This window comes from Mus caroli, unplaced genomic scaffold, assembly GCF_978045245.1.
Source record: "Mus caroli unplaced genomic scaffold, Mus_caroli_1 scaffold_8, whole genome shotgun sequence".
Classification (NCBI taxonomy): Eukaryota; Metazoa; Chordata; class Mammalia; order Rodentia; family Muridae; genus Mus; species Mus caroli.
In genome coordinates this window covers 25,523,023-25,535,116 of record NW_028227263.1, presented here as the reverse complement: position 1 = coordinate 25,535,116, position 12,094 = coordinate 25,523,023, and the positions used below count along the sequence as shown (strand labels likewise).

At 41.2% G+C, this 12,094-nt stretch overlaps 1 protein-coding gene across 1 annotated transcript in view; it reads left to right on the top strand.

Annotated features, from left to right (window-relative positions):
* Positions 1-12,094, top strand: part of LOC110299272 (phospholipid-transporting ATPase ABCA3-like) — a 76,728-nt gene that overhangs the window by 20,110 nt on the left and 44,524 nt on the right. Inside the window, exons 12-13 of the mRNA XM_021168935.2 lie at positions 2,677-2,811; positions 8,912-9,041. Coding sequence (XP_021024594.1) covers positions 2,677-2,811; positions 8,912-9,041 — 265 coding nt within the window. The remainder of the gene's footprint in view (positions 1-2,676; positions 2,812-8,911; positions 9,042-12,094) is intronic.

Below are 12,094 nucleotides of genomic sequence, written 5' to 3'. Positions count from 1 at the left end.
TCTTTGGTATTCTAAGTGATTCTTGTTTCTGTATGGGTGTGTCTTTCCTTAGTTTGGGAAAGTTTTTTTTTTTTTTTCTTTCCTATGATCTTGTTAAGAATCTGGGCTATGCTGTTGACTTGAAATCTGCTTCGTCTGTCCCTATAATGTGAAGGTTTGATCTTTTCGTGGTGTCCCACGTTTCCCATGTGTTTCCTTTCATATGTGTGGTGAGATTTTGGTTTTTTTTTTCTCTTTTTTAAAAATATTTTTATTAGGTATTTTCCTCATTTACATTTTCAATGCTACCCCAAAAGTCCCCCATACCCTCCCCCCACTCCCCTACCCACCCACTCCCACTTTTTGGCCCTGGTGTTCCCCTATACTGGGGCATATAAAGTTTGCAAGTCCAGTGGGCCTCTCTTTCCAGTGATGGCCAACTAGGCCATCTTTTGATACATATGCAGCTAAAGAGAAGAGCTCTGGGGTACTGGTTAGTTCATCATGTTGTTCCACCTATAGGGTTGCAGATCCCTTTAGCTCCTTGGGTACTTTCTCTAGCTCCTCCATTGGGGGCCCTGTGATCCATCCAATAGCTGACTGTGAGCATCCACTTCTGTGTTTGCTAGGCCCCAGCCTTGTCTCACAAGAGACAGCTATATCTGGGTCCTTTCAGCAAAATCTTGCTAGTGTATGCAACGGTGTCAGCATTTGGAATAATCACAGAAATATAAGAATACATTTTTGTTTTAATCCAAGGTATGGGATGTGGGGCTGATTCAGATTGTCCACAGCAGCTGGCAGCTGGCACAGCTGGCTATGATTTGCCTCATGTTCTAGCAAGGGCATGATTTTTTGATTTCTGGGGATTATTCAGAGAATAAACACACACACACACATAAACACACACATGCGAGTGCACTAGGTTCCTGACAAAGGGGCCTATTTGACCAGCTAGTGGTTGTCAAGTGGCTGAAATTGGATATCCTTATGGTAAATATCAAACTTTCCCCAAAGAACTTGACATCAGCAGGAAGGAGTCTAATGATATAGACATCCCATTTCCCCTCTATCTTTTTTCTCTCTCCTACCTAGTGTTGGGGAAGTTGGAAGGCTGAAATAGGGGTGGAGAAGGGCAGTAGAAAAAGGAGCCCATAAAGTAGCCAAAAGTCCAGCTACATGTATTTTTTTAAATTTTATTTTATGTTTAATTTCTTTTTTACACTCCATATTCCATTCCCCACGCCCCCCCCCATCCACCCTCCAACTGCTCCACATCTCACACCTCTTCCCCACCCCACCCTGTCGTCTCCACGTGGATGCCCCCACCCCCAAACCCACTTGACCTCTAAACTCCCTGGGGTCTTCCAGTCTCTTGAGGGTTAGGTGCATCATCTGTGAATGAACACAGACCCGGAAGTCCTCTACTGTATATGTGTTGGTGGCCTTACCTGGACCCTCAAGATCTCTCAAACACTGGACCACCAAACAGACAGCATACACCAGCTGATATGAGGCTCCCAGCACACATACATGGATTTTTTAAAATATTTTTTTTTGTTTCTTGGTTATTTGGTCTTGATCCTCTATTTTATCTTTTAGAGCTAATGTTTTACCTTCTACTTGCCTCATAGAGGCTTCTGTTCTAGTTCTGAATTTGTCAGAGACAAAACAGGTTGAGGGAGAAGAGAGGATGTGGGGTTGGTTGAGACTAGAGGTTGGAAATGTCTTGGATGGAATCAGATGAACAAAGGTGACTATCCTAATGTACAGGTTGTATTTCCTGCTCCAAGCCAAAGTGTAGGGATAGTTAAGTCTGGGTGGAAAGGTCAGATGTAATGTGAGAGAGTCTTGTGGTTTTGTGAATAGGTGGTTAGGATTCTGCCTCAAACCTAAGCTGCTTTGCAGTGAGACAATGGATAGGCTAGTCTAGGCTGGTGCACAGGTTGTGAGAAACAGGCTAAATCAGGCAGGTTGAGGCTGAGGTGTGGATGAGGAACTTGGGGTACTCTCCAGGCTTCATCCTGGTAAAAACCTAGAGGTTGGCTGCAGCCCAGGAGATGTTGGACTAAATAGTGGTAAGTGATGTAGGAGCCCTAGGAGCCTTGGGGTTCATGCTGCACAGGCGTGGGTGCCAAGATTAAGACTGGGCACTTGCTGTGAGTCCTGGCAGAGACCTGGAGGGTTAAAGAAAAATGAGAGGGCTGGTGAGATGGCTCAGTGGGTAAGAGCACCCGACTGCTCTTCCGAAGGTCCAGAGTTCAAATCCCAGCAACCACATGGTGGCTCACAACCATCCGCAAGGAGATCTGGCGCCCTCTTCTGGAGTGTCTGAAGACAGCTACAGTGTACTTACATATAATAAATAATTAAAAAAAAAAAAAAGAAGAAAAATGAGAATCTGTTTGCAGGGGTACTGACCAAGCTAGACCCAGACGAAGACATGAGTCTGCAGACACAGATTCTAGAGAAGGACATGGGGAGTCTGGGTATGGAGTTCATCTCAAATATTTATGATTTTAATATGATAGTATATTCTGAGCCATTGGAATTCAAGTTATTGCTAGCTTGCTTCAAAATCTGATCTCAAGAATTGTATGCAGCCTATCCCAGTGCAAACACTATTAGGTTAAAGTGTTTTGTAGCATGTTCTTTTTTCCATGCCACCAGTTATATTATTTTTATTCCCTTAATTAGCACTCTTACTGGTTCGGAGAACCACCTCAACAAAAACCAGAAATCACCCAATTTTATGAGAGAGTTGAAAGCAAGTATTTTGAAGCTGAACCAATTGATTTGACAGCAGGCATACAGATCAAACACCTACACAAGGTATTCGTCCATGACCCTCTTCCTAATGAGGCTGGGATTTAACTTTTATTCACTGTAAACTTTTGATGTGAAAAATACCCAAATATTCAAAGTAATTATTTATATATGCTAATGGGAGGTCATAGCCATTGCATTTACTTCCCTGGAGAAAGATGAAAATGTTATCTTTCAGTACTTAATAAATAGTTAATTCTTCTACTAGAAGATTAACGGATCCATATGACCTGTGCTATATAGTCTATAAGTGCTGCCTTTTTAAAGTGTGGTATCTAATGGGGCTTTGTAACTTTGAGTGAGGAAGCATTAATCTTCATTTGATGTTTTCCACCATTCATCTGCTGCTTTCTCCTTTGCCTGGGTGGTTGCTGGGGAGAGTGGAAAAGTGACACTTGGGTCTGTCAGTTTTGCTGGATTTTCAGTAAGTATGCAGCTCAGGTGATTCATCTCTTTTCTGGTATTTCCTTCTCTCTCAAGGGTCTGCATAAGCTTGAGCTCTGAGCTCCTAACACTATAGGTTGAAGATATTCGAGAGTATACATGGTGTCTGTTCTCTTATAAGATCTTTCCTATCTTTGTTATATTACCAAAAGTCTCTATTTTGCTTTTATCAATCTAGGTGCTACATTTATCTTTTCTCTAGACTCCAAGCCTTTATCAACTTTTTTGTGAATATTAGTAACATATAATAGGTAGAGCTATAGGCAGCTTACTCAAGGAACATATGGGCTATGACCATTTCCCCAGCTGTATTTACTACATATGTATGTGAGTATATCTTTTCCCACCTTTTGCCACTAAGAATTTTCTCTAATGCATATATAGAATACTTCACAATTCCCCATACTTCTCCTATACTTGCATATCCAGGATCATGAAAATATTCAGAAGAACTGAGGGTCTTGTATCCTGTTTATTCATTCTTTCTTCTTTTCATTAATTCATTCTTGTTCCTGGGGACACAGCAGGAAAGCAAGCAAGTGAAAGAAAGAAAGAAAGAAAGAAAGAAAGAAAGAAAGAAAGAAAGAAAGAAAGGAAGGAAGGAAGGAAGAAAGGAAGAGAAAGAAAGAAAGAAAGAAAGAAAGAAAGAAAGAAAGAAAGAAAAAAGAAAGAAAGAAAGAAAGAAAGAAAGAAAGAAAGGAAGGAAGGAAGGAAGGAAGGAAGGAAGGAAGGAAGGAAGGAAGGAAGGAAGAGAAAGAAAGAAAGAAAGAAAGAAAGAAAGAAAGAAAGAAGAAAGAAAGAAAGAAAGAAAGAAAGAAAGAAAGAAAGAAAGAAAGAAAGGAAGAAGAAAGAAAGGAAAGGAAGAAAGAGCCTGAAGGAATGACCATCCAGAGACTGCCTCCCACTTGGGGATCCACCCCATAAACAACCACCAAACGCAGACACTAGGCAGATGCCAACAAGAGCCTGCTGACAGGAGCCTGATATAGCTGACTCCTGTGAGTCTCTGCCAGTGACTGGTAAATACAGAAGTGGATGCTCACAGTCATCCATTGGATGGAGCACAAGGTCCCCAATGAAGGAGCTAGAGAAAGTACCAAAGAAGCTGAAGGGGTCTAAAGCCCCATAGAAGGAACATCAATATGAACTAACCAGTACCCTCAAAGCTCCTTGGAACTATACTACCAATCAAAGAAAACACATGGTGGAACTTGTGGCTCTAGCTATATTTGTAGCAGAGGATGGCCTAGTCGGTCATCAATGGGAGGAGAGGCCCTTGGTCCTGTGAAGGCTCTATGCCCCAGTATAGGGGAATGCCAGGGCCAGGAATGGGAGTGGGTGGGTTGGGGGCAGGAGGAGGAGGGACAGGATAGGGGATTTTGGAAGGGAAACTAGGAAAGGGGATAACATTTGAAATGTAAATAAAGAAAATATCTTAAAAAAAAACGAAAAAAAGAAAAGAGAAGAAAGGAAAAGAAAAGAAAATCAGAAAAAAAGTCCACTCAAGGAATTTTCATTCTAGTGTGAGTTAAAGTATCTTTGCAATTAAAGAAATAAGGTAATTATAATGTATGTTAATGCCATGAGGAAAATAAAAACTAGTGACTACATAGCAATTCAAACATGGAATGGGGGAAAGAAATACATTAGATTATGCAAGGAAGCTTCTCGAGAAACCTGGCCACTGTGGGTACTGGCGGCCCCACCCAACAGTCAGCTCTGCTGAGGGAAAACACCTCAGCCCAGATTAAGTGTGTTTCTCCAGGACATTTTATGTCAATGACTGTTTGAAATGGATAGCTCAGCTAGCTCTACATCACTATCTACAGTTTAGAACTGGTTCTGGAGATAAGGGATTAATATTGGTTAAATGAGGGATTGAGACTCGGTGGCTGGGGGGATACAAATTAGAAAGAAAGAATTCAAAATATCACTATTTGCAGATGATATGATAATATATATGTGACCCTAAAAATTCCACCAGAGAATTCCTAAACCTGATAAACAGCTTCAGTGCAGTAGCTGGATATAAAATTAACTCAAACAAATCAATGGCCTTTCTCTACCAAAGGATAGACTGGCTGAGAAAGAAATTAGGTAAACAACACCCTTCACAATAGTCACAAATAATATAAAATATCTTGGTGTGACTCTAAGGAAGTGAAAGGTCTGTATGATAAGAACTTCAAGTCTCTGAAGAAAGAAATTGAAGAAGATCTCAGAAGATGGAAAGATCTCCCATGCTCATGGATTGACAGGATCAATAGAGTCAAAATGGCTATCCTGCCGAAAGCAATCTACAGATTCAATGCAATCCCCATCAAATTCCAATTCAATTCTTCTCTGAGTTAGAAAGGGCAATTTGAAAATTCATCTAGAATCATAAAAACCTAGGATAGCAAAAACTATTCTCAACAATAAAAGAACCTCTGGTGGAATCACCATGCCTGACCTCAAGCTGTACTACAGAGCAATTGTGATTAAAAAAAAAGAAAAAACTGCATGGTACTGCTACAGCAACAGACAGGTAGATAAATGGAATAGAATTGAAGACCCAGAAATGAATCCACACACCCATCCAGTGGAAAAATGACAGCATTCAACAAATGGTGCTAGCACAACTGGGGGTTATCATGTAGAAGAATACGAATTGATCCATCCTTATCTCCTTGTACAAAGCTCAAGTCTAAGTGGATCAAAGACCTCCACATAAAACCAGAGACACTGAAATTTATAGAGGAGAAAGTGAGGAAAAGCCTCGAAGATATGGGCACAGAGGAAAAAAATCCTAAACAGAATGGCAATGGCTTGTGCTATAAGATCAAGAATTGACAAATGGGACCTCATAAAATTGCAAAGCTTCTGTAAGGCAAAAGACACTGTCAATAAGACAAAAAGGCCACCAACAGATTGGGAAAGGATCTTTACCAATACTAAATCTGATAGGGGATTATTATCCAATATATATATAAAGAACTCAAGAAGTTGGACTCCAGAAATTCAAATAACCCCATTAAAAAATGAGATACAGAGCTAAACAAAGAATTCTCAACTGAGGAATACCGAATGGCTGAGAAGCACCTGAAAAAAATGTTTAACATCCCTAATCATCAGGGAAATGCAAATCAAAACAATCCTGAGATTCCACCTCACACCAGTCAGAATGGCTAAGATCAAAACTTCAGGTGACAGTAGATGCTGGCGAGGATGTGGACAAAGAGGAACACTCCTCCATTGTTGGTGGGATTGCAAGCTTGTACAACCACTCTGGAAGTCAGTCTGGCAGTTCCTCAGAAAATTGGCATAGTACTACCGGAGGATCCAGCAATACCTCTCCTGGGCATATACCCAGAATATGTTCCAACTGGTAATAAGGACACATGCTCCACTATGTTCATAGCAGCCTTATTTATAATAGCCAGAAGCTGGAATGAACCCAGATGTCCCTCAACAGAGGAATGGATACATAAAATGTGGTACGTTTACACAATGGAGTACTACTCAGCTATTAAAAACAATGAATTTATGAAATTCTTGGGCAAATGGATGGATCTGGAGGGTATCATCCTGAGTGAGGTAACCCAATCACAAAAGAAGTCACTAGCTATGCATTCACCGATAAGTGGATATTACCCCAGAGACTTAGACTACCCAAGATACAATTTGCAAAACACAAGAAAATCAAGAAGCACAAAGACCAACGTGTGAATACTTCATTCCTCCTTAGAATAGGGAACAAAACACCCATGGAAGGAGTTACAGAGACAAAGTTTGGAGCTAAGATGAAAGGATGGACCATCCAGAGACATCCCACCCAGGGATCCATCCCATAACCAGCCACCAAACACAGACACTATTGCATATGCCAGAAAGATTTTGCTGAAAGAACCCTGATATAGCTGTCTTGTGTGAGGCTATGCCAATACCTGGCAAATACAGAAGTAGATGCTCACAATCATCTATAGGATGGAACACAGGGCCCCCAATGGAGAAGCTAGAGAAAGTACCCAAGGAGCTGAAGGGGTCTGCAACCCTATAGGTGGAACAACAATATGAACTAATCAGTACCCCCAGAGCTCGCGTCTCTAGCTGCATATGTAGCAGAAGATGTCTAATCTGCCATCATTGGGAAGAGAGGCCCCATGATCTTGCAAACTTTATATGCCCCAGTACAGGGGAAGGCCAGGACCAAGAAGTGGGAGTGGGTAGGTAGGGGAGCAGGGCGGGGGGAGGGTATAGGGGACTTTTGGGATAGCATTTGAAATGTAAATAAAGAAAATATCTAATAAAATTTTTTTTTAATTTTTAAAAAAATAGTTGGTGGCTGGAAGAAATGGATGTTAATGGACCAATGCATAATTAACTATAGAACAACCCAGAATTGACTTGTTTCATTAGCTGATTGGTGACTTTTTAACTAAGCCTTTGGGAAATCAAAGGCTCTAGTTTGGATACAAGAACTTGAATCACTTTTTATAGCTTGGAGCTTATGTATAGTGAGAATACTTGGGAAGAGACCCTACCTGCCATTTGGTGAAACCTGAACCAGCATTCTCATCATAAGGGATGTATTGGGAGGAATGCCTGTTTCAATTCTACATGCAAGGGCTTGATTCCCAGGTTATCCAGTTATGTTTTATGTTTCTTAAGTGCTTTACAATTCAATTGTTGTTTAATGAGAAAAAAGCACAAAGTCTCCTTAAAAGTTTGCATAGTACCCACTTTTACTGCACATTTGCACTGACTTTTTCTGGGGGTCTCTGTTATTCTTCAGTCTTCAGGCTGTTTCACCTTGCTGATGAATTTGAAAGAAAATTACGGTTTTGGAAGTTATTTAGCTTCTACTTGTTGCTAGACTGTAAGTGGTGCCCTTTCTAGCTTTTTTCACCCTGAACAGAAACACCGCTCATCTATAGGAAAGATATTTTAGGTGAGCAGTCAGGGTGGTTTCTAGCTGGTCTGCCTTCAAAGACATACGCGCACACACACACGCACACCACTCTGTTTCTCCTCCGTCTCTTTCTCTCTGTTTCTGTGTGTGTTTCTGTATGATTTATGATGTGTGTATGTACGTGTGTGTGCGTGCACATGCACAAGCATACATGGTCACATACATATAGTCACATGCCACAGCTCACACATAGAGGTCAGAAGACAAACTGTGGGTGTCAGTCCTAGCAGTGTCTCTGTTGTTTTTTGAGTGTACATGCCAGATAAGATGGCCCACTAACTTGAAAGTACCCTCGTGTTTCTGCCTCCCACATTCCCGTTGGAGCACAGGGATCATGGGTGTGTCCAGCTTTTATGTGGATTCTGAGGATGAAAACTCAGACCCTTATCCTTGCACAGCAAGTGATTTTGACTCCTGAGCAATTTCCTCTGTTCCCCAAATACTGACTGAAAAAACCTGTGGCATTACCAGCTTCATGGTGGTAATTAAAACACAGCAGGAATAGAGAAGATTGTACCCCTACTGTGTAATTCTAATACTCACATATCTTAAAATAGATTTCTCCTCTTTGCTGCTTTTTTATTACACTCTATTTCCCCATGAGATTAAATTGGACTCTTATTTTGTCCATAAAGAGTTGCTGTGAGTACCTGTTCTTTCAAACTGACTATAAAGGCTGCATAGTTCACAATTATGGGCTTCCCCCAACAGGTATTCCAAAAGAATAACACCACCAAGGTCGCCATCAAAGACTTGTCTTTGAACTTATATGAGGGACAGGTCACTGTTCTTCTAGGACATAATGGGGCAGGAAAGTCCACTACTCTGTCCATCCTCTCAGGTAGGTGTTCAGCTCAATCCAGTCTCAGAAACTAGGGATGAAGCAATGAGATTTGCATGACATAGTTTAATAGTCTGCTTTGTTTTCAAGTTCGTAAGTAATGTAAAAATTTTAAACTTTGTCTCTGTAACTCCTTTCATGGGTGCTTTGTTCCCTATTCTAAGGAGGAATGAAGTATCCACCCATTGGTCTTCCCTCTTTTTGATTTTCTTGTGTTTTGCAAATTGTATCTTGGGTGTTCTATGTTTCTGGGCTAATATCCACTTATCAGGGAGTGCATATCTAATGACCTCTTTTGCGATTGGGTTACCTCACTAATGATGATATCCTCCAGATCCATCCATTTGCCCAAGAATTTCATAAATCCATTGTTTTTAATAGCTGAGTAGTACTCCATTGTGTAAATGTACCACATTTTCTGTATCCATTCTTCTGTTGAAGGACATCTGGGTTCTTTCCAGCTTCTGGCTATTATAAATAAGGCTGCTATGAACATAGTGGAGCATGTGTCCCTATTACAAGTTGGAGCATCTTCTGGGTATATGCCCAGGAGAGGTATTGCTGGATCTTCCGGTAGTATTATGTCCAATTTTCCAAGGAACCCCCCCCCCCTATTGCATATGCCAGAAAGATTTTGCTGAAGGGACCCTGTTATAGCTGTCTCGTATGAGGCTATGCCAGTGCCTGGCAAATACAGAAGTGGATGCTCACAGATGGAACACAGGGCCCCCAATGGAGAATCTAAAGAAAGCACCCAAAGAGCTGAAGGGGTCTGCAACCGTATAGGTGGAGCAACAATATGAACTAACCAGTACTCCCAGAGCTCATATCTCTAGCTGCATATGTAGCAGAAGATGGCCTAGTCGGCCATCACTGGGAAGAGATGCCCCTTGGTATTGTAAACTTTATATGCCCCAGTACAGGGGAATGCCAGGGCCAAGAAGCAGGAGTGGGTGGGTAGGGGAGCAGGGTGGGTGGGAGGAGAGGGTATAGGGAACTTTCAGGATAGCATTTGAAATGTATATAAAGAAAATCTCTAATAACAAATAAATAAATAAATAAAAATTTAAAAGTTTGTGTTTTGAGGAAGATACTACATAACAATTAAATATCAGTACTTGAAGACAGTATATTTTTTTAGTATGTATGCATGTATGTAAGAACAGAGCACTGAAATACTCAATGCAAAACATGGAAGATTTGAAAAAGCAGTTGACACACTTGCATCTCAGAAATTAAAAACACTAACAAAAACCAATGACCTGAGGACAATAATAATTAAGGACAATCAGAATTTAAAGTTACTAAAGTTGTGTTTGTATGCAGAGGTCAGAAGCCAATGTCCTGAATGACTTCTCCACTTTATTTTATATTTTGAAACTGTTTCTCAGGGAAACCAGAGCCCACCCTTGCAGCTATTGTGGCTGATTTGCAAGCCCTAGGAATGATTTTCATCGCTGCCTCAGCCAGTACTCCTATTTTACCATTTACCATCACCACCAGCAGCAGCAGCACCACCACCAGGACCAGCACCACCACCCATCAGTGCAAGAGTTAAAAGTCACATCTGTACCTGGCTTTTATTTGAGTTCTCGGAATCTAACTCAGGGCTTTGTGCTTGTAGTTTCCTGTGAAGTTTCTATACCCCAGTATAGGGGGATGCCAGGACCAGGAATGGAAGTATTTTTTATTATGCTATGGCTTGTATGGCCCCCATAGACTTTTGTGTTTGAACAAGTCTTTGGAGTCTGGGGGTAGAATGTGGTGGTTTAACTATGCTTAGGCCAGGGAGTGACAATATTAGGAGGTGTGGTCTTGTTGGAGTAGATGTGGCCTTGTTCAAAGAAGTATGTCACTGTGGGGGTGGGCAATGAGATCCTCATCCTAGCCATGTGGGAGCCAGTCTTCTCCTAGTGCCCTTCAGATATAACTCTCAGCTCCTCCTGCACCATGCCCGCCTAGATGCTGCCATGCTCCCAACTTGATGATAATGGACTGAACCTTTGAACCTGTAAGCCAGCCCCAGTTAAATAGTGTCCTTTATAAGAGTTGCCCTGGTCATGGTGTTTGTTCACAGCAGTAAAAACCTACGACAATGCATAAAAAAGTGACAAAGGGAACAGAAAACTAAGGAGCGCAGAAAAGAAAAGAAGGAGGCAGCTAGAAACCCAACCAATATCAATAATTATATTAAATGTGGGTTATTTACTTCAAACTTAGGAGACATGAAGGAGCAATAACAATGGCCTATGTTGTTTAAGGGTCTCCTAGGCTCCCCTGTCAGTGCTGGAAAAGGTTTCTCATACCTGGTCCTGGGTTTGTTACGTAGTCTATGGTTCTTGTGAAAGAGCATTATCACCCCAAGTGGCATAGCTTCACTTAAAAATAAAAATAATACATGTACACACATACACACATACCACACACAATTTTAGATAAACAAAATAACATGATTACTATGTCTTTTTAGAGCATCCTTAGTGTTTATTTTTCCCACCTCCTTTTCTTTCCCCCTACTGTTAAACCCTTTACCCCACTCTCCCCACATCCTCCTCTTTAAAGTGCCTGTGTCCTGCTCTTCCACATTCTGCTACTCTTCCCCACACCCCAGACCCTTCAACAACATGGTTACCCAAACAAGCATACTGGCAACATAAGTTGACATGCTAATGTGAACAGGGAAAATTGCACATGGTCCCATTCCTACATGAAGAGCTACAGTTGGCTAATAACTACTGAGGCGGAGAAAAGAGTTCATCCATTGTCCAATCCCAAGTGGTCAGCACTGGACACTTACATAGGAGCAGAGTGAAATGGTCTTGGTAGGCTATATGTACATACATGGACGTGTGTGTGTGTGTGTGTGTTGTGTGTGTGTGTTGTGTGTGTGGTGTGTGTGTGTTGTGTGTGTGTGTTCATGTAACAATAAAAAACACCATGAATATATGATGCTGGAGGAATTGGAGGGAGGTGTATAGAAGTGATGTATAGATTCAGATTATCAGTCTATGAAAAAAGGATTATCAGATGAGATAAAATATGCTTCATCACTA